Here is a 23,032-nt window from a genome sequence, read left to right on the forward strand (position 1 = left end):
CTTCCACACCCTGGCTTAATGAATCTCAATGAGCTCTCACGGTGTGAGCAGTGCTCATGTCATACACTACACTAACTGAGTGAGTGTTACTCCTCCCCAGCATATTATCATCTCAGAGCTAACGAAAAGCCTAATGAGTGTAATAAGAACGGGGAAACGGAGCAGAGACAATGCTCATGGGATGAGGAGGCTCAACGCTGTGATTTTAACTTTATAATTGCTGTAATTGTTGTGCCTTTGTCTCATGATGTTTGCAGAAGCCAATGATAAACTCTTGGATCTGGACTCATACTGACCACAACGGACCTAAAGAAGCCACAAAAGATCTGCAGTAGACAGTAATGTCATCTTCTATTGACACGTCATGCTAGTCATTTTCCTGTCAGTCCTATAGCGCTTACTAATGACTGCACTGTACATTAATGAGTAATTTTAGATGTCTCATGGCAGAAGAATTATAGGCTTTATGCTGCTACAATAAAGCCCCCCATCACACAAACCCCCTAACTCGACTTAGCCAAGAAAAAAGAAACTAATAACTGTCACAGATTGAGACAAAGGCTATAATCAGGTTCCTCCTGTGTTTTAAAAAAATGGTTGCTTAGCGCTGTCACCAGTAAAGTGGCTGTGATTTCTAGGATTATTGTGTTAGCTGTTCTTTGTTCACGTTGTATTTTTTCTTTGTCGGATAAGAAAATGCTTATCTATGCTTCATTTACTCTAGTTAAAAGGAAGGGAGGAATAAGGGGGTGGAGAACTATAACAAAAAATTTAGTATAAATGAGATTAACTTCAATGGATCAAGGGCTTGTGTGGCACTATTTACAATTTACTATTTATTATAAAAGATTAGTGTAGTTTTAAAGGATTGTCAATAGATTATAAATGGCACTACAAGTACAGCAGCAGTTATAAAGGGCTGATTCATTTCTGAGGCTTAATTCCTGGAAAGCATCCAATTAGTTCTTGCTAAACAATTTACTGGAAAATAATGGCAGTGTCTCATTTATTAACAGCATACTGTAAATGTCATAAACTGGATTTTGTGCTCAAATGCAGGATTCACATGTACAATTGCATGTAATGTGCATAGCATTTTTAGAACTAGATTTTATGTGGAACAACATTATTTGCTAAAAAAATTAAATTCATGTGCAAGAGTGATAAACAGTTTTTAACAAGTTGTCCTGTTATTAAAAACAATGTCAAATGTAATAGTAAATCCTTTTATGTTTGATAATTAAATCACAGACTTCTTGTGAAGTTAATTACATGATTTAATTGAATTTGATGGTAATTAAAGAATAATTTTATGACAGACTTTCACGTTTTCAGGAATTAATCAGGTTAATAAACTGAGAGCCATCTGCCAAGAGCCAACCCAACATAAAATCTGTAAAATTGAAGTTTAACTTTTACATGCTTTATTTTATTTTATTAGGAATAAAAGGCTTTATTCATATCAAGTCAGGATGAAACGAAAATAGCTGCAGATCTTTTCTCCCAGATTTAGTCCGAGTGTAACGGATTATTGAAAAACTGTAGGATGGGGACTTGGTTCTATCTGTCAGTGGTTGATTGGATTTTGAGATGTGGGTGTGGTTCTCAAAAATGGATACAGATGGCGGGGTTTAAGTCCTGCCGTTGTTACAATTACGAGAAGAAGAAAAATTAATGAATGAAACATGCACGAATGAATCATCCACCATAAGATCAATAAAATGCATTTAGAAAATACATAGGGTGAATTTTTATTTCATGCCGACTTAAAGTGTCATGCATAGAAGGAACATGGTCTTTAAACATGCATTGTGAATTACATGTATTACATGTCCATTAAAAATGTGATATAATAAATGTGATGATGTCTGCACTGGAATTTGACTTTTTTTAAGGTTCTGCTATGTGTGCGCCCTCATTCACAGTGCTCTCGTTTCAGTGATATAAAAAAATTAAATGCATCTACTAACATAAATCTGCAATTTGATTTTATGTTTGATGTTATATAATGATGTTTTTTCTCTGGCCTGTATGTTAATTTTTAAGTTTGATGAGTTTTCCATTTGTGTTTGTTAGAATCCGCATGATCCACAATTATTTATATTTTTCTCGTGTCACATATAGGTCGTAATACTTTTTTACACTTGTTGTTTTTTACACTCATTATCCATTTGATTGGCCTTTGAGTGTTTCATTAACGTTTTTTGTGTCTGTGTGTGTGTGTGTGTGTGTGTGTGTGTGTGTGTGTGTGTGTGTCTTACTAGCCTTCGTAACCCTTCTAAATGGTGACCAGGCACAGGATGCCATCCGAACTCTGCACCAGACATCAGTCCGAGGCCGTGACATCACCGTCCAGCTTCAGCCCACGGACTCCCTCCTGTGCGTCACCAACCTGCCCTACACCGTTACTGCCGGCCAGTTTCAGGAGCTGGTGCGTTCCTATGGCAACATCGAGCGCTGTTTCCTGGTGTACAGTGACCTTACGGGCCACTCCAAAGGCTACGGCTTTGTGGAGTACATGAAGAAGGACTCGGCCTCCAGGGCACGGTCAGAACTCTTGGGCAAACCGCTGGGTGACCGCGCACTCATGGTGCAATGGGCTGACGTCAACCAGCTGACCTCTGCTGAACACCTCCACTCCAAGTGCCTATGCGTGGATCGCCTGCCGCTAGACTTTGAAGACTCTGAGGAGCTGGCTCACATTTTTTCAGAGAGCTACAAACCCGTCTTCTGCCAGGTGAGATGTGGAGAAAAGTAACAGTGGGCTTTTTTATTCTGGCATTTCACTTACACCGACATGACTGGAAAATTATTAGTTTATAAAACAAATGATTTTGCCTTTGAATTTTTTATTTTATTTAATCAAACAGAGAAATTATGTTGTTGCCATTTGCAGTTTTTTAATGGGCTGGTTCACCCAAAAAATGTAGCATTTTTTCATTTACATCTAGGACTTTCTTCTGCTAAACACAAAGGGAGAAGTTTGGTATATTATCTCTGATGTTCATTTCAATACAATCAAAATTGAGGAGAATGCGAACTGTCAGTCTCCAGAAAAGACCCATAAAAGTTTGTCAGATTACTATAAAAATTTCAGCTTTTCAGTGATTTTGATTAATTGAAAAGCACCAGCTCATACGTGTTATTAGTTAGAAAATCTGACATTAATCATGCTGTATTTTTTTTATTCACTTAAAAAATTGGTTCATAATATTGTTTGAGGATGAGACTACACTGATTGCGCTATAACATTTTGATTCACTAAAAAGAACCATACGAATCATTTGTTCGGTAATTGGATAACACTGATTGTGTTGCATGTTTTTGGTTGACTAAAAAACGGCTCATAGGAGACTTATGGAGACTAACACTTTATTTTGATAGTTCCCTTTAGACATTCTAATGACTATAAGTAACTTTGCAAGTAACTTATTCTACTAACCCTACCAGTGTACTAATACTCTAATGGTGCAAGGTTGCTTTTAGTCAACAGAACCATAGGGGACCATCAAAATAAAGTGTAACCAAACCGGCTCATAAAAGTAATTTGTTCAGGAATCAAGCTACACTGATTGCGCTAGGTTTTTCTGATTAACTTCAAGAAATGGCTCATAAGAGTAATTTCTTTGGTAATTAGACTGAACTGTTTCCACTGCATGTTTCTGATCAGCTAAAGAAGAACTGGCAATTCAATCAGAATAGGGGTGTAGCATATCATACCGTCCACGATAACACCGGTATAAATTTGTACATGATAAAAAAAAATGTCATATAGCGATATCAATGATATAGCTATGCGATGACTCACACAACAACAACAACACCTGTCTGAGAGTAAGAGCAGCATGTTAGCCTTCGATGACGATTTAGTACCTAAAAAGGGAAGCTACTTCAATATTATTTTAATAATTCCCGCAGGTCTACCACTTATAATGCGGGAAATTCCGCCGCAAACATTGATTCACTTTAGCATGTAGATTGTATGAGTTGCCTATGAATCCACACGGATTATAAAATCAAATCGATCATTTTAAAAATGACTTTCTCTGAGATGCAATTTCACAAACCGCGTGAGTGTTCAGCGGTTCTGCGTCTTCTCTCTCTCTCTCTCTCTCTCTCTCTCTCTCTCTCTCTCTCTCTCTCTCTCTCTCTCTCTCTCTCTCTCTCTCATTGGGTTGCACAAGGTAATCGTCGATACTACACTCTCTCTTTTAGTAATCGTTCAATTGTCACTTGCACAATCCGGCCAGCATTGCATCATAACTAAAGTTTATCATTTTCACTTCTTTTTAAGTCTTATCTGTTTAAACCAATAACCAAAAATTGTCTTGGTTATACTCGTAAACACATTCGGTTATGTCTTTAAAAAAGCATAAAACGCATATGACAGTATAATGAAAACAGGATCCGTGCACTAGTTCTAAAAGTGACAGCAGCCAAATGTTTCTGTCATTAATGTTTTCGTCAAAACAACAAAGGTAGCTTTAATTGTAAGAAATCAGAATTAATAGCCTACATATTTAATTTACAGGAATCAGGACTAAAAGACTATACGTGTTTTTTTTACCTTTGATGACCTTATTCAGTTTCTGTAGTATTTCTGAAAACTAGTGTTAGACCTACCCCAAAAACTTTTCTCTTTATTTCTCTTTATTTGTATCTTTATTGTTTTGCTACTTTTTTCAATTTAATTCAAAGATTGATTTCAAGCTTCTTTATGTTGTGTAAACTCTTTCAAAATTACCCAATTGTAAAAACACAACGAGTGAGCAAACATTTAGGTGAGATAAATGTAATAAAAAAATATTAACGTTCTAGAATAAACGTTCTAGAATAAACATTCGAGAACCATTCTTCATCTATTGGTACTGGGTTTTTTCTTCTTTTTTTTTTAATGGACCCGGTTCTAAATACAAACCAGTTTCCTGTTCCTGACCTAGTCATTAGAGAAGTACTAATGATCTGGCTTTAGAGGTTGAGTTCTGTTGCCAGACTTGGTGACGAGGACTTGTGTGGAAACCCTGCTTAGCTTTCTCTCGCCACTGTGTTAATAAGTGAGAGCTTTTCCCCATGCAAACCTTCTCCAGAAATCAATTCCTCCCAGGAAAACTGCCTTTGAGTGCTGACGCAGGAAACGGTTTCCTCAAGCTCCATCCTAATCAAAACCATTAAAGCTAAAGGGCAGCACTGACTTTAGATCTGCAGTTAGGGTGAACACCAGCCAACACAGAAATCAATACGCTACACCCTCTCAATCCCATAAAGCTTTGCAGCAGCATTAAACCCACACCATCTGCTAGAGCGTTGGAGATGCATCAAGCTCTCAGGACTTTGACCTCAAATTGCATCACAGTGCTCTCAAGCCTCTTTAATACTCAAGCTTTGCTTCAGGAATCAATAATGGAGCTCTCTGAATATTGCCAACCCCCCTCCACCCCACCACTACTGTACAGAAATGGGATAACTCGATGAACTGCGCAAGTGATTCAGCTCATCTGTGTGCAGGAGATGCCGGAAAACAAGATGCAAAATGTGCCTAATGTCAACAGAAAATGTCTCATCAATATTTAGGAGGTTTTAATGATCTAAAAGCTTCTTTCAAAACTGCACAGTGATTGGAAAGAGTGACTTCTAGTAATGTTCTCCTAATTGAGGTTCTTCTTCAACACCGCTGTTTCAATATAAATATAAAATAGAGTTATTTCAGGGTTTATTCAGTCCTTCTGGTGTAATAGCACAGTGGTTATCAAACCTTTTTCAGGTGGTGGATCACTTCAAAAGTAAAACAAAAAAATGCAGACCACTTAACACTCCAAACTATCAAATATGTATGGTAATGTATAATTACCCTTAGTTTATAGCTAATATGTTGCAAGGTCAATACTTTTACAAATCCATAATTTTCTAGACTGCTTTTTGGCTAGTTTCATTGAAATGAAATAGTAAGCTTATTCACCAAATAAAGCTAAATGAGCCAGCTGGCCACTGTTTATAAAGTTTAATCAACATGAGGTTTAATTTTCATCCACTAACTCATAGTTTTCAGTTACTTGACTGAAGTGAGACAACAGCAAACTATCACAAACGAATTGTTAGTTTAATAAGTCATTTTTTAAATTACTCGGTAATAGCCCTTATTGGCATTTATGAATAATTTGTTTTATGCTTGAAGTATTATAAAAGTATGACTTATGCATTATACATTTTTATATACTATAATGTAATCGGAGACGGGAAGAGATGGAAGACGGAGGGGATGTTATTTTGATTAAAGATTATGAGGGAGTTAGGATTAAAAAAAACAGTGATGTGCACAGATTAATCATTTATAATAAATACTGCAATATTCCATTAAAAAAAACAATAATCATCAAATTGACTTCATGGCAAATTTAAGTACTCAGATTTTATTAATGTACACTGTGCACATTTGTGTTTCTTGAAAGAAAGTCATACTGACATGAGGTTGAGTAAAGGATGACTTTTACTGGTTTATTTGAAGTGATGACCAGGTAATGTTTGACTCTCCACAGATGCTGCAGAAGTGTATTTCTAAAAACCATTTTCATGTGATATGAAACGACAACACTTGAGTTCAGTTGCCAGGAAATGTCAGCTCCATTATGAGTTTGAAAATGCATATTTTTTTCTCTCCGGCATCTCACCTCCCACTTTGTCACTCATTCATCTCGCAGCCCCCCTCGCTTCTGTCAACTCTTTTCCTTTTGCCTTTCTTTTTGAGAAAGACAGCAGTTATGTTATTAGATGACTCAGCGCATTCATGACAGGCAAATTCTGACCCTGGCACATATGAGGGGACATATACTGACAGCTGGACGCGCACACAATGCATCCAGATATATTTAGGTGGACGTGATTAATCGCATATTGAGAGATTAGCCCAGTGGTTTCTGAAAAGATTTTGCTATTGCCTCTTTCTGTTTTTCCTCATCCATTCGTCGCTCTCTCTTTGTCTGTTCTCTGTTTGTTTATTTCCGTGTTTTCCTTTGGACTGATATAAAGGCCAGCTCATCTGCTGACCCGTGACCTGACACCCTCAGTCGATTTTGAAGGCTGTCATAACACAAACATATGTCACTTTTTAAGACGGCCTCCTGCTTGAAGATTGTAAATGAAGACACATAGTTTTGTTTAAAAATATTCATATTGATCCCATACAGATTAAGTGATCTGTTTTTTAATGCTACTGCATTATTAATGACCACATGTAGGTCATTTGAAAAATGTATACATCCATTTAGTTGTTTGAATGCTTTTAAATGCACCCCTTATTCTTTTGCTGTCCATGAATTTTTACACTGCTTTTATTTTTCCATTTTATCACGATGTATTAGAGTTTGAATGAGTGCATGTTCCGGTTTCTAAGTTTATGTACTTATTCTCAGGTTGTGATGATGTTCCTGTTATGTATTTGAAAGGTGAAGTGTTCAGCATGAATCTTCAGTTCAGCACCAGAAAATTTGGTCCAATTTCAGAATATAATTTGTCCGTTAAGATTTATTTATTAAAAATGTTATTATTTTTAGTATTATTATATTTAGTAATATCTTGAATTAGCTTTTATTTTTATATTTCCAGTTTAATTTGCAATTAAGTTTGTTATAATATTATTGTTATTTGTTTTTTTTAATTAGTGCTGTGAGATCGATTAATTGCATCTAACCATTGACACTGACCGCTTTAACGTCCGCAGTGGGGCTCGACAGCCTTAGTCAAACGGGTTGGCACGTATGGTCCGGTTGTGGAGAGGTTGTGAGAGATTGTGGTTAGGTCAAAGGAGCAGACTCAGCAGCAGGAGGGATGTAAAGGTCAGTAAGCTGGGCTGAGTTGAGTTGGGGACGGAGGGGGGTGACTCTGGGACGCCAGAGTCACTGTCGAGCCCTCTTGAGGTGTCGTGGGCTAGTCGACGAAACACTGAGGACGGAAAGTGCCCACTTGAAGACCCTAGAGAAGAGATGTCCCCTACTCTGCTCAATCCAGACGGTTGTCACGAGGGGACCGCACTGTGGTTGCAGCCGTTTTTTGTGCAAATACACTGCAGCTATTAACACCAGACAGAAGGAGATTCACATCACCATTTGGAAAGAAGCGTAAATGAATGGAGAAGCATAGGTTACTGTAAAGCTACGTCTTAGTTGGTGCTTATCTTGGCGAAAGCCGAGTACAAATCAGCATGAAGTTTTAAAATCTACTCTCGTGTAATCGTGTAATGGAAATCATGAAGATCTGGATACGTCCAGTGACTGCGGTGAATAGTGCTGCTGGCAACAAGGGAAAGACCTTGCGACAGCCTGGAGAGACAGCTGACAGGAGGAAAGAGACCCCAATGGGGCTGGTAAGGGTTAGCTACCCTTGTCGGCAGTATCCAGCTCTGTGTTTACAGGATGCTGGAGACACTCGCCCAAGGCTTCTGAGAAATTAAAGAGGAAAATACCCCTAGAGTCTGGGAGAGCGGGGGCAGAAGACTCAATGTTGGACAACATGGTTAACGACTTTGGAATGGAAACGGATATGAGTATGGAGAGTAATTCACAAAAGACTAGTTCAGGATCTGCAGTTAGCAAAGTCATTGAACTCCAAGCTTGTGTCTGTGGCTGGAGCAAGGCGACAACGGTCAGGGGTTTAAAGATTCATCAAGGGAAAATGAAATGCTTTAGAGAGAAGGGACAAGGGCCTCGCATTGATCAGTACTTCTTACGAAGTCAGTCAAATCAGTCAGATTAAATCCAGTGACAGGAAGCAAACCACAGTTCGCAGGATATCAGCACCCCTGTCATAGAGGAGAGGAGGGTTTGCACAGTTAGTGATGAACACATTGATACTTGTGAACCCGGTCAGATTAACCAGCAAAAGAGAGAAAAGAACCTCAACGGGCATAGGCCTGGAGTTAGATGGCCAAGTATTTGTGAGAAAACTGCATGGGACACGCTAAACACAGATCTATGCTTTGCATTGGAAAGATTAACTGGTACAGTTGAAAAGAAGCTGGATAAATTTGGGGACATCATTTACGCATATGGAAGTGAGAGGTTTGGTGTGGAAAAAAGGAAGGAAAAAGTACAAACTACTCCTGGAATGTCTAGACGGCAGCAGAAAATTGAAGGGTTAGTTAGAGAAAGGAGGCAGCTGAGGAAGCAATGGAAAAGAGCAGAGCAAGGTCAGAAGGAGGGACTCTTACAAAGGGCCATAAAAGATAAGCTTGCAACATTACGCAGAGCTGAGCACCTACGGTAAAAAGGAGCTTGCGAGGGCTAATTTCTATAAAGACACATTCAAATTCGTAAAGTAGTTATTCACCAGTGAGAAGAATGGCACTTTAAAAGCATCTAGGGTTGAGCTAGAGAGATATTTGGAGGCAACGCATACAGATCTGCTCCTAATGTGTGTGCACTTACTTGGATGGGTTAAATGCAGAGGTCAAATTCCAAGTATGGGTTACCATACTTGGCCATCACGTGTCACTTTCACTTTCACTTTCAGATGCAAAAAGGCATGAGCCTATGTCAATTCTGTCAAACATCCCTGTAGCAATGTTCAGGGAAGGAGGCGAACAACCGGCGAACAACTTTATTTAAAATAAAACAAAATACCCGCCAGCAGCCCCTCGCGGACGACTGCTGGCTACCGAAAATAAATATAACTGCCAGCAGCCCCTCGCGGACGATTGCTGGCTAAAATAAAATACAAAAACAAAACACAACACAACTAAAACACAGGCCTGTTCCTTTCTCGATCATGAACGTCGTCGCTCCTCCTGTATGCTTCCGCTCCTCCGTGAGAGACCGGTGTGCTTCACAGGTGTTGCTCATTAGCAATCGCACCACCGGCCTCGCGCCGTTCTCTCACGTCCCTCGGTCGTCCTGTTCGCCACATACCCCCATCGCCCCTCACAGGACGGGGGGTACCCACGAGCCTGTGCCTACTCAACCCCCCCATAGTCAACCTACCTATTAAAGAATGGCTTCATTGACACTTCAGTTCAAAAAACGGGTATTCCAGGGTTCACAGGATGCTTAGAACACATCAATGTTATCTGGCAACGAATTCAATCAGCTAAAAAGGAGAGGAAGGAGCTCCATGTGACATTCCTGGATTTGGCTAATGCATATGGTTCAGTGCCACATGAGCTTCTTTGGGCAGCATTTGATTTTTTCAGGGTACCGATGTCGATAACAAATTTAGTGAAAGCCTATTTTGGAGATTTGCAATTTAGTTTCTCAACTCCAGAATTCAGCACTACATGGCAATGCTTAGAGGTTGGAATAATGGCAGGATGCACAATTTCTCCACTGGCTTTTACCATGGCAATGGAAGTAATCATTAGGGCATCAAAATGGGTAGTAGGAGGAGAGCGCTTGGCTTCTGGGATGCGACTACCACCAATCAGAGCATACATGGATGACATGACAACCATGACTACAACAGTAGCCTGCACTAATCGGTTATTGGGTAAGTTAACCGATAACATTGAATGCGCACGAATGCAGTTTAAGCCCTCTAAATCAAGGAGCATCTCGATAATTAAAGGCAAGGTGGTAGATAAAACATTCTTCATTAATGGTGAGGCAATACCAACAGTTTCTGAGAAGTCTTGGGAGATGGTACAATGGGGATCTAAAGGACACAGTTTGAGTGGGAGAAGTTAGATGACAAGCAGTGGAAGGGTTGAAGAGCATAAACAGCTGCGCTCTACCAGGGAAACTAAAACTCTGGTGCTTTCAGTTTGGTCTACTGCCGAGGTTGCTGTGGCCACTGACTGTGTGCAAGGTTTCTTTGACAACAGTGGATAAGCTGGAATTGTTAATAAATTCATATATCAGGAAATGGTTGGGAGTTTCACGCTGCCTCAGCAGAGTGGTACTTTATAGTAAAGGAATATTGCAGCTGCCAGTCTCTGCTTTAACCGAGGAGTTTAAGTGCGCCAAGGTCAGACTGGAAATGACCTTAGTCACGCGACAAATGTGTAAGGGAGGCAGCACCTGTGTTAAAAACTGGTAGAAAGTGGTCAGCAAAGAAATCTGTGGAAGAGGCGAAGGCTGCCCTTCAAATTGGTGATATCGTGGGGCAGGTACAGCATGGAAGAGGGGGTTTTGGGCTCAGTTTAGCTCCTCCTAAATGGCACAAGGCAGCCCCAGCTCAAAGTAGGAAGCTCGTAGTCAACGAGGTGTGAAAGCAGGAGGAGAGGATGAGTTGTATAAAGGCCATTTCCCAGGCCAAGCTGGGAGAGTGGATGAGATGGGACAGTGTGGAACAACGCAAGATGGGCTGGCAAGACCTTTGGTCAATGGAAGAGAGTAGGATCAGTTTCCTTATCAGATCAACATATGATGTTCTCCCATCACCACAGAACCTAAACCTCTGGGTAGGAGAGGATCCCTCTTGTCCTTTGTGTTCATCACCTGCCACATTAAGGCACATTTTGACAGGATGTAAGGTGGCTCTTAGCCAGGGTCTGTTTACGTGGCGCCATGACCAAGTACTCTGATGTTTGGCTTTAGCATTGGAAGACAGGCGTAACATGACCAATAAGTTGCCACCTGTTCTAGCAAAACATTACACTCAGAAGACAATATTCCTCCGCCCAGGCGAGCAACCACCAAGAAAAGGTGTTAAAACCAATTCTTGCTCAGGACAACTGGAAGCTGCTAGGGACTGGAAAATGCTGGCTGATCTTGATCAACGGCTTATTTTTCCACCTGAGATTGCCACCACTAACCTCCGACCAGATATTGTTTTGTGGTCTGGATCAGCACGCATTGTTCAACTGATAGAGTTAACAGTGCCATGGGAGGATGCCAGAGATGAGGCATATGAGAGGAAGAAACTGCGGTATGCTCATCTGGCCACTGAAGCAGAACAGCGAGGATGGAGAGTCCGGGTTTATCCAGTGGAAGTGGGTTGTCGAGGATTTGTGGCACACTCCACAACCCGGTTCCTCAGAGACGTCGGATTCAGTGGCCAAGAGTTGCATCGCACAGTAAAGAACTTATCTGAAGCAGCAGAGAGGAGCAGCAACTGGCTGTGGTTGAGACGGAAAGAGTCTGGCTGGCTGTGTACAGGCCGCCATGCTACGGTTTCGAAAGATTCTTGAAAATTTGATGAGTCTGTTGGTTTATTTGTATAGTTTGCATAGTAATTACAGATATTACGTTCCTGTGTATTTTGCGTGAATGAGAATTGGTGTTTGGATAGATATTGTGTTTTGCGGTAGTATGCCACACGTAACCGTTGCCACTACCGCTTTAACGTCCGCAATGGGGGTCGACAGCCTTAGTCAAACGGGTTGGCGTGTATGGTCCGGTTGTGGAGAAGTTATGAGAGATTGTGGTTAGGTCAAAGGAGCAGCCTCAGCAGCAGGAGGGATGTAAAGGTCAGTAAGCTGGGCTGAGTTGAGTTGGGGACGGAGGGGGGTTACTCTGGGATGCCAGAGTCACTGTCGAGCCCTCTTGAGGTGTCGTGGGCTAGTCGACGAAACACTGAGGACGGAAGGTGCCCACTTGAAGACCCTAGAGATGTCACCTACTCTGCTCAATCCAGACGGTTGTCATGAGGGGACCGCACTGTGGTTGCAGCCGTTGTGTGTGTAAATACACTGCAGCTATTAACACCAGACAGAAGGAGATTCACATCACCATTTGGAAAGAAGCGTAAATGAATGGAGAAGCATAGGTTACTGTAAAGCTACGTCTTAGTTGGTGCTTATCTTGGCGAAAGCTGAGTACAAATCAGCATGAAGTTTTAACATCTACTCTCGTGTAATGGAAATCATAACACACACACACACACACACACACACACACACACACACACACACACACACACACACACACACACACACACACACATACAGTATATATAATATACATATAGAAATATAATAATATATACACACACATTATAGAAGCAAAATTTAATCGATTAATCTATTTGAAAGCACTAGTTTTTATGTTTTATATGTTTGTTATTTTAAATATTTCGTTTATTTTTATATCAGTTATTGTTGTAGTAATTTTAGTACTTAAACTTCAACTTATTTATCTATGGTCACGTACACACTGCAGCTAAATTTGGTTAATTCACTGTTTTGTGCTTAATCCTGTTCTGTACACACACAGTTCAGTGATTTAAGGGAGTGAAATTATAAAAAAAACGTATTTTATTTCAGTGAATTGACGAGACATACATTTTCATTTAGTGTAACTTTATGTACACAACAAAATGACTAAATCTTTAACTAAAATTCAAATGAAAACAAAATATAAAAATAAAAATGAATTCAAAATATTATTAAAAACTATAACGATTTATTATGATTCTAAAATAACACTGCTCTACATTCGTCTTGGTGCGAACAGGCCTAGTATCACTGTTGTTATTCTTATTGAGGTGGACTCTTTTGACTTTGGGCAGTTTAAGGAGGTCACTGGGGACCCCAGAGATTATTTAGACATTATCTAGGCTAGACCACAAGTTTTGTATGGTCAAGAGACATTCCAGTTTTCTTCTTAAAAAAACAAAAAACTTCTTGTTATTTTTGCAAAAAGATCTTATGCCTTACATAGGTTACATAGGGCTGAATTTTTTGTACTTTGCCAGTGCCTTGACATTATTCTTTCATTCATACTGCCCACTGCTCCCACTTTCCCCGAATCCCACTGGAGTATCTGTATATCTCTCAAAGGTCAACCATTTATAACAGGAAATAGACCATGTCCGAGCCAGAGGGAACACGCCATGTAGACGTTCAGGCACAATATTTGCCTTTGATGGAGTGTTTTATGGTTTTAGGGTATATTGTTTGTTGGAGGTGGTTGCTTTATTGATTTCCCTGGCCTGAGGTCAGTAACGTCTCAGTGGGTGTGACTACTCCCATACATACAGATTGCCTGACCACTCTCTCCTTCCTGTCTAGGAATGTGTTTTTAGATACAAGGCCGAACTGAGGAAATTCATGGATCATTATTGTATTAGATTTGTGTCAAGTGCCCTCCAGAATACAGACTTGTGACAGAATCAGTTTGAGCCGAGAGAGAGAGCAGTTCAAATAGTGCATCTCAGCAGGTTTATTGAAATTATTTTATGCTCTCATTTGTCACACTGAAGCTTGTCACTATATACAAAGACACGCATCTACTTACTGTTTGATTTTGCTAGTCTGACTGTGTGGTGTCTTTGGCTGGGATAAGAACCCTCGATGGCGATAGTTTACTTTTTTTTTATTCTACGCCTCTAAATGTATGTTTTTCATATTCCATGTGTGTGTGTGTGTGAGAGCAGGTACATGAAACAGGAAGCCTGTAAAAAAAGAAAAATTAGTCGTTATTGGTCGATATAAAGGATTTTTTAAAGGATGTATCGCATTGGTCAAAAATATACCTTATCATGAGCTTAATATGGAAAAATTTGTCTCTTTATAGTACTATTTGTTGAAGCATATTGTAAAGAGTGCTTTCTTATAATAGAGGAAATCAGCTATAACAAGAAAATAATTGTCTTCTGTTAACTTATTGGTTTCTCATCAAATTCTTCCAAGGACAATTTATCTGCATCAGTGCACATTCATTTTAAAGCTCTGTTCTTACTGAATGGCAACAATTTTCTCATTTTCTTCCTTTATTGTATTCTTCTACATTTATTTGGGTATTAAAACCCACATAACAGAGACACTGATTTGGTGGGATGGAGCCACCCACTAATCAGGCAATTACACACCCCTTCAACTCTAGGTGCCACTTTAATGTAAGTTTATTTAAATTTTCACAAACTCTAGATGTTTGTTCCCAAAAACATCCACTGGATTTATTCTTTTGACTATTTGGATCATGTTCACACATGAGCTTCAACCTTCAACCATGTTTTCTGCTCTTGGCTATATTATTTTAAAGAAATTTTAGATAAAATATCTATTGATATTTAAATGAAACGTAACTGCTGCCAATAAAACTGCTGAGCTATAGAAGAGCAGTAAAATGTACCTCTGGGAAGAGATTCTGGGAATGGTGTGCATTCACCAAAGTGTTCAAACGGACACACACACACACAAATGTTTGACACTCTTCCAAACGACGAATGCTTTTGCTTCTCTATATTTAGGCTTTTACATACACTGTCCTGACTGCATTATAACTGGCACAGATAAGCCCCGGTTCCTCCGAGACATACCGCACCACTTATTATTACTGCCAAGGACGTATGCCGTGTGTGTGTGTGAGTCAGTGTGAAAGAAATATCCAGGCCACACTAGTACGCATGCATTACAGATTCATGGTTTCCTCTCACCACCATTGTACTATGTGTGTGTGTGTGTGTCTGTGCACATATACATGTATAAGATCCCACATTGAATCTGACTGTGTGTTTCCTTTTTGCTTCTATCATCCTTTATGCCAATCTTTTCTGTCTGTCCTTTAATCAGCCCATCTTCATCTCACGTTCTCTCAACATCCTGTCTTTTCTTCTGCGCTCTATATTTTCCCTCTTCTTCTGTCACTCTCACATTATCTGTTCATTCATTCACTCCCCCTCCAGAACTCCTTTTCCTCTCTCTCTCTCTCTCTCTCTCTCTCTCTCTCTCTCTCTCTCTCTCTCTCTCTCTCTCTCTCTCTCTCTCTCTCTCTCTCATATTCTCTATTTCCTCCATCTATGTTCCCTCAGGGTTCTCATTTCCATCCCAGTAGCTGCCAATAGCTGATCAGTTTCTTCCAACCCCCTCGATTCAACCTTCATCCTTTTTTTCCTCATCCCTCCATCTATGTTCATCTCTCTTTCTGTAGGAAGGCTGTAAATCCCTGTTTACTGCACAGCTATTCAGGAGTTGTGAACTTGTGAATTGCTTGTGATGATAAAGAGAATATGTGGCACAAAATATGTAATATATTGGCATTAAACTAGTTAACACAATGTTCTATTGATCTCTCGTCGCTAACTGCACAGATAAAAGAAATGAACCGCATAAAAGGTGAACAAATCACTTGACTAGTGAGATTCTTTGTAATGAATCAGTTGGTGAATCATAATAGAGCACAGGAGTCATTGTTCTGAATAATGAACCGAATTGACTGAGAAAAAGACTGATCGGCACAAAATATATAATGAACATGATCCAGATTTTTTTATAAGCCATGGTATCCACTTAGCTTTAAGCTGTATGTGATGAAGGAGAAGTAGAGGAGGCTGTTCTTTCCACTGATCAGTCCCTGGCAGTCGGTGGAGATGTTTTGATGAGGTGTCGCTGTACTCCCTTGTGGCCAATTCGACGAAATGACGCACATAGATGAAAGGCAACACCTCACAACACATCTGGAGAGTTTGTGTTTACTCAAGCTCACCTTGTGAATGTTCTTGATTCCCTGTGTGGTTCCTCATAAGGATTGTGAGATTCAAAAACACTACCTTGTAATTGTGCTGGGAATTAGAGAGTCTTTAGCATATTTGCAAGTAAGCTTATGTGCATGTGCAAGTTTTTATGGTGAATCACTTTATCGTTAAATACTCTTGCTTGCAATTTGATTTAATGTGCATCTCAGGTACCCAGCAAGCAATAGCCTTCATTTCACCGTCTAGGTTAACAATAGACCCCATATAGTTCGGCTATGAGTAACCCACTTCTAGCCAAAATAACCTTGAATTTGGTTACATGTCGTTTTTGCCAAAATAACTTGCGAGACGTGTGATATTCCATCATGTAAGCAAAGTCAACAGTGATTACAAGGTGTTTGGTTTCATTTCTTTGACATGTTATCTAATTGATGATGACTAGTCTATTCTTGGGCTATGGTTAAGAGTTAGACGTCTATTAAATTTTCACTGACGGCCCAAATTTTGCCTTGTTTTAGCCTAGACATCAGGGCTGTGTTTGGACCGCTATTAGACATCTTTTAATTGCAAAATTGCCTGCTGAGTACAGTGGTCACTAATATTTTGTTACCTAATGCGATGGAAATCATGCATCTTAAAGCATGGCTTAAGTGACCATGTACATTTTGGAGGCATTGCATGTTAGAGAGGTTGTAAGTGATAAAGGTTATTCTGTAAATATTTAACACATAGTATTTTTTTTAAAGGCAGCAGAAAATATGACCAAAGTCAGACTTCTTTTCACCACATCCAGAGTCATGAAAAAAACAAAACAACTATAAACAAGGTGTTGACTTGAACACAGCACATTCTCCCACAGACAGAGTCTAGTTTCAGATCTGGACACGGCTGGATTATTAAAAATTATGACATTTTGTCATCTCTGTTTTTGATTAACCTTGCAATGCAACTTTTCTCACTGACTCGACAAAAGACGTCACAACATCCAGTGATATGCTGCTTGATTTACACACTTTTTACAGTGTTTTTAGGATAGTAATTATAGTTAAATTATAGTTAAATAAAACAATTTGATATTCTACTGCATTTCTAGGTCACTAATCAAATAAGCATATTTGAAAATTTTTGCACAGATAATACTATAATAATAACATGCTAATAATATAATATATACTTATATAATTTGTGAGCGTTAACTGATGTTCTTCAATACAACAATACAATGGTTTTGCTTCGGGACTCAGATTATAGTTTGAGTGTTTGGTTTCTAAACTTTTCTTTAATTTTGTTGGTTTCTTGCTCTCAGCACCCAATAATTCACTACATAATACACATTGTGGTAGACACAAACCATGAATATGTTTTTTGGGGGCAGTCATGGCCTAATGGTAACAGAGTTGGACTGGTGACCCAAAGGTTGCTGGTTTGATTCCAGTACCGGTAGGAATATGACTGAGGTGTCCTTGAGCAAGGCACCTAACCCCCAATCGCTCCCCGGGCGCCACTCAAGGCTGCCCGCTGCTCCGGGTGTGTGTATCCACGTTTGCAGTGTGTGTGTGTTCACTACTCACTACTCTGCTCCTAATGTGTGTGCACTTAATTGGATGGGTTAAATGCAGAGGTCAAATTCCAAGTATGGGTTACCATACTTGGCCGTCACTTCACTTCACTTAATTCAGTCTGGTTCACACTTTTGTATAATCCTCGAGTAAGATAAAAGTAAAGCAAGCAAAAAAGTAAGCATAATAGTATTTAGCTTTCTGTTCATGATAAAGAGATTCAACTTGAGTTCCATTCAAAAGTTTGTGTTTGATTCGATTATTTTTCAGGATGCTTGATGAATAAAAAGTTCAAAACAACAGCATATATATATATATACCATTTGTGATCCCAGATATTTGGACCCCACAGAATGAAATAACCATGTTTGCCACAAGGAAAAATACTCAATAATTAAAACGCAATTTCCGTTCTAATATCAAAGTAGTGCTTAGTATGCAGTGGGGTTTTATATCTCATGTCAGATGTCACAATCATTAACCACATCTTTTAGCTGCAGGCAGCTCACAAATCAAAACCAGAAGTCACAAATCAGTGGGTTCCTAAGGCTCTGCACAACTCAGCAGTGCTGAGATCTCATTTCTGCAAATACATTTTGCTTCCAGTTGAGAATTTTAATGAAAATGAATGAAATTGTTAATTTTATGGTTTCATAAAATAATCATGCAACGCAAGAACTGGGAGATTATTATAAAATTGGATTGTAATGATGTACCAAAATCACATGCCTTTGGCAAGATTTGTTGATCTCTAAACACAGTGTGTGTGTTTGTGTGTTGTAGCTGGCTCAGGATGAGGGAAGTCCAGTGCGGGGTTTCGCTGTTGTGGAGTATGAGACGGCAGAGCAGGCTGAAGCCATGCTGCTGGAGATGGACAGACAGCTGATCCAGGGTCAGGAGATACGCCTGTCTCTCTGTCCCCCAGGAACCTCTGGACGCAGCACTCTCGCCGCCCTCATCGCTGCTCAGGGTGTGGTGAGTGACGCGCACAATCACAGGGGACATGTGCCATTGTCTTTACCGTCACAGCAAGCAACGAGAGCGTTTCCCACTCATCGATGCAGAAGCATTAACGCACACACATGCATGTGTGAAACTGCAGTGGTGACAGTTTAATTACAGTATTCATACATACCCTGCTGTTTCAGACATCTCTAGACCTCCGCTGCATTTCCGAGGCCTGAAATAAACCACAGGGCTATTTTCATCACGCTGGACAGATCCACATAAACCAGCATTCTGTCTAAAACAAAACAGTCCTGAAGATACTGATGAATAACTGATGTCATTCAACACAATGGTTTTGTTTCGGGACTCAGATTATAGTTTGAGTGTTTGGTTTCTAAACTTTTCTTTAATTTTGTTGGTTTCTTGCTCTCAGCACCCAATAATTCACTACACAATACACATTGTGGTAGACACAAACCATGTTTATTTTTCTGCTGCTGGTGAATATGTGTTTAATGCAGTCTGGTTAACATTTTTGTATAATCCTCGAGTAAGATAAAAGTAAAGCTAGCAAAAAAGTAAGCATAAAGTATTTAGCTTTCTGTATAAAGAGATTCAACTTGAGCTCTAAATTCCCTCCTTGTTCTTAATAAAGTCTCAAAAAGATTTGTTTTAATATATATATATATATATATATATATATATATGTGACCCTGGATCACAAAACCAGTCTTAAGTAGTACAGGTATATTTGTGGGAATAGCCATACAATGAATAGTCATTGTATGGGTCAAAATTATCAATTTTTCTTTTATGCCAAAAATCATTAGGATAATAAGTAAAGATCATGTTCCATGAAGATATTTTGTAAATTTCCATCCGTAAATGTATAAAACATTTATTTTTGTGAGTGAATGCAGCACAATCGCGAACATAAATGGACAACTTTAAAGGCAATTTTCTCAATGTTTCGATTTTTCTGCAACCTCAGATTCCAGATTTTCAAATAGTTGTATCTCGGCCATATATTGTCCTATCCTAACAAACCATACATCAATGGAAAGCTTATTTATTCAGCTTTCATCTGATGTATAAATCTCAATTTCAAAAAAAGGAACCATAAGACTGGTTTTGTCATCCAAGTTCACGTATAATCATGTGTTATACAGTATTTTATCAAAACATTTAATATATACGTACACTACCATTTAAAAGTTTGTGTTTGATTCGATTTTTTTTCAGGATTCGTGATGAATGAAAAGTTCAAAAAAACAGCATTTATTTAAAAAAATTTTTTAACAATGTAAAAGTCTTTGCTGGCACTTTAATGTGTCTGCTGAATAATACTATTCATTTCTTTACAAAACCTCAAACTTTATATGCAACACAAGATATTGCAATATATATATATATATATATATTATGGTTGGTTGCATTTTATTAGTAGTATTTAGCATCTTTTTTTGTGCTGTCTATGTGACAAGATTATTCACAGGCCATATTTTACTTTATTTTAGCTCAACTGAATACAGCCCAGCCTACATACACAAAATCACTCTGTCATGTTCCTTCATATGTCAGATAGTGGTTATCATTGATGTTTTGTTAGAACGTAGATTTTTTTGTCTGGCATTTCAAATGTAACATTTCATTTTGAATGTGAGACTTAATTCTGCAGAACTCAGAATATTGTTGGCAGAGCAGTTTGCTACATCCGAACATTGATTGATTTCATTGTTCAGCTTTCCGCTTCTAGTGGATAATAAAATATCTGACTACCATTATCTTTTTATATTTTACATTATACAGGAGCTTTTATCCAAAGTGACTTTCAGTAGAGGAGCATAAGCAATTTGTCACAGATTCTCCGTATACAATGCCACATATATTAGAAAGCTTGATTAGAAACAAGCTAGAGCAGAGGAGATATGCAGAGTAGAGAAAGAAGTGGATTTTTGGTTATTTTTTAAAGATGGAATATGTTTAAGGACCCCATGACATTTTTTTATGAAAACAATTTGTGTATCCACGTTATTATGCTGGACATGTCCTAATGAAACAGAAAAATGAAGTAGAACATATCAAAGATCTTATCCTTCCTTTTTCTAAAATAGTCAATAGCCTTTTAAGCCAATAGTGGGGACATTTTCGTTCTAGATAATTTTATTGTACAACATTTTGTATACGTTCCTGTGTGCAAGTCATCAATATTTTTGGTCTATTTTTCCAGTGAAGAATTTAAATATATACAAATTCATATTTTTTGGAAATTTGATCAACTTTTAGGAGTATAAAAGCATATAGATGACTTCAAAGTTAACAAATATGAACCGAAAGCCACAAACTTCTATTTGATTTCATGGGGTCTTTAAAGCAATGCTTTTTGTCTCCTCTCCTCTCTCCTTTCTCTTTCTCCTCCACTCTTTCCCTTACTTCTCCTTTTTCCTCTGAAAAATATCAAGCCAAATAGAGCAAATGCAAGCTGACATTTCTCAAGAAGTCCACCCATCCGAGCCACAGGCATCTCTGTACTCTGTCTGTCTCTGAGACCTGCCTACCCACTCATACACAGACTGTGAGGGCACAAGCTTTCCCTTCAGTCAGACGAGCCATTGCTTTTGTGTGTGAGTGTAGTCATATAATTTTTACACTTGCTTGGGGACTAGCAGGTGTCTGCACTTGTCTTCCTGACTGGTTAGTGCTCCGGGAGCTCATACGAAAGATACGTGGTTATATATCAGGTTAAGATATGTGCCTACTGGTGTTATATCAGTCATGTTCAATGACTCCGCTGAGCCTCAGATATTGTCATTTGAGCGTGAATTGAAATAGAGTTTGTTCTGGGTGCTTATCAGGTGGAAACTTGAAATGAAATAGGGGTGAGGGGTATGGTGGGGTAGGAGTTGAAATGGAAAAAAAAACACTAATATAAGTGATCTAAAGATAAAAACCCATTTACAGTGTTGATAATCTAGCAGATGTTGTTTTTTCAATATACGCAGTCTATGTTCTTTGTTAACATATTTTCTTATACAAGTCAGATTTTTAAAAACATTTTTACATAGCTTTTTACATTGTAATTTAAAATTCTAATTATTTTATACAATTATAAATTATAATGATTAATTTATCAAATATAATTAAAATTTGTACATATTATATTACTTTATATTAAGTAATTTTAGGGATGTCCCACTTTTTTCCAGAAAAAGTATGATACCGATACTTTCATTTTTGGAACATGCTGATATTGATGTCTGTATTATATATATATATATATATATATATATATATATATATATATATATATATATATATATATATATATATTTTTTTTTTTTTTTTTTTTTTTTTTTTTTTGCAACTTGTGCAACCCGTCCATCACCCCCTCAATACGGTGAAGTCGTCCTGTACCTTTACCAGAGAAACAGCCCAAAAGTATAATGTTTCCACCTCCGTGCTTGACCTCAGGGTTGGTGTTCTTTGGGTCATAGTCAGCATTTCTCTTCCTCCAAACACGGTGAGTTGATGCCAAAGAGCAAAATTTTGGTCTCATCTGACCACAGCACTTCCTCCCAAGCCTTCATCTGAATCATTAGATCTTCATTGTCAAACTTCAGACGGGCTTGAACATGTGCCTTCTTGAGCAAGGGGACCTTGCGGGCGCTGCAGGATTTCAATCTATTGCGGCGTAGTGTGTTACCAATTGTTTGCTTGGTGACTGTGGTCCCAACTGCCTAGAGATCATTAACAAGCTCCTCCCGTATAGTTCTGGGCTGATCCCTCACCTTTCTTATGATTATCCTTACCTCACGAGACAAGATCTTGCATGGAGCTACAGACCAAGGGCGATTGATGGTTATTTTGTATTTCTTCCATTTCCATAGCCCAAAGGCATATTTTCTTGTTGGCCATTCCAGCCTTGTGCAGGTCTTCAATCTTGTCCCTGATGTCTTCTGACAGTTCTTTGGTCTTGCTCATGATGGTGGAGAGGATGGAATGGAAGATACAGATTCTGTGGACTGGTCTCTTTTGTACACATTACGAGCTGGCATTAGGAGTACCTTCTTAAAGTGACGGGACTAATCTGTGCTCTGTAGGCACATAAACAATCTGTGGGAGGCAGAATTCTTGCTGGTTGGTTGGGGATTAAATACTTATTTCACTCGATCAAATGCTAATCAATT

General features: G+C 38.8%; 1 protein-coding gene across 1 annotated transcript in view; it reads left to right on the plus strand.

Annotated features, from left to right (window-relative positions):
- raver2 (ribonucleoprotein, PTB-binding 2) overlaps positions 1-23,032 on the plus strand; it is a 92,438-nt gene that overhangs the window by 42,975 nt on the left and 26,431 nt on the right. The window contains exons 5-6 of the mRNA XM_077198705.1: positions 2,265-2,737; positions 18,681-18,872. Coding sequence (XP_077054820.1) covers positions 2,265-2,737; positions 18,681-18,872 — 665 coding nt within the window. The remainder of the gene's footprint in view (positions 1-2,264; positions 2,738-18,680; positions 18,873-23,032) is intronic.

The sequence above is a fragment of the Siphateles boraxobius genome, unplaced genomic scaffold (assembly GCF_051911475.1).
Source record: "Siphateles boraxobius isolate OS27281-9 unplaced genomic scaffold, OSU_SipBor_1 41, whole genome shotgun sequence".
NCBI lineage: Eukaryota > Metazoa > Chordata > Actinopteri > Cypriniformes > Leuciscidae > Siphateles > Siphateles boraxobius.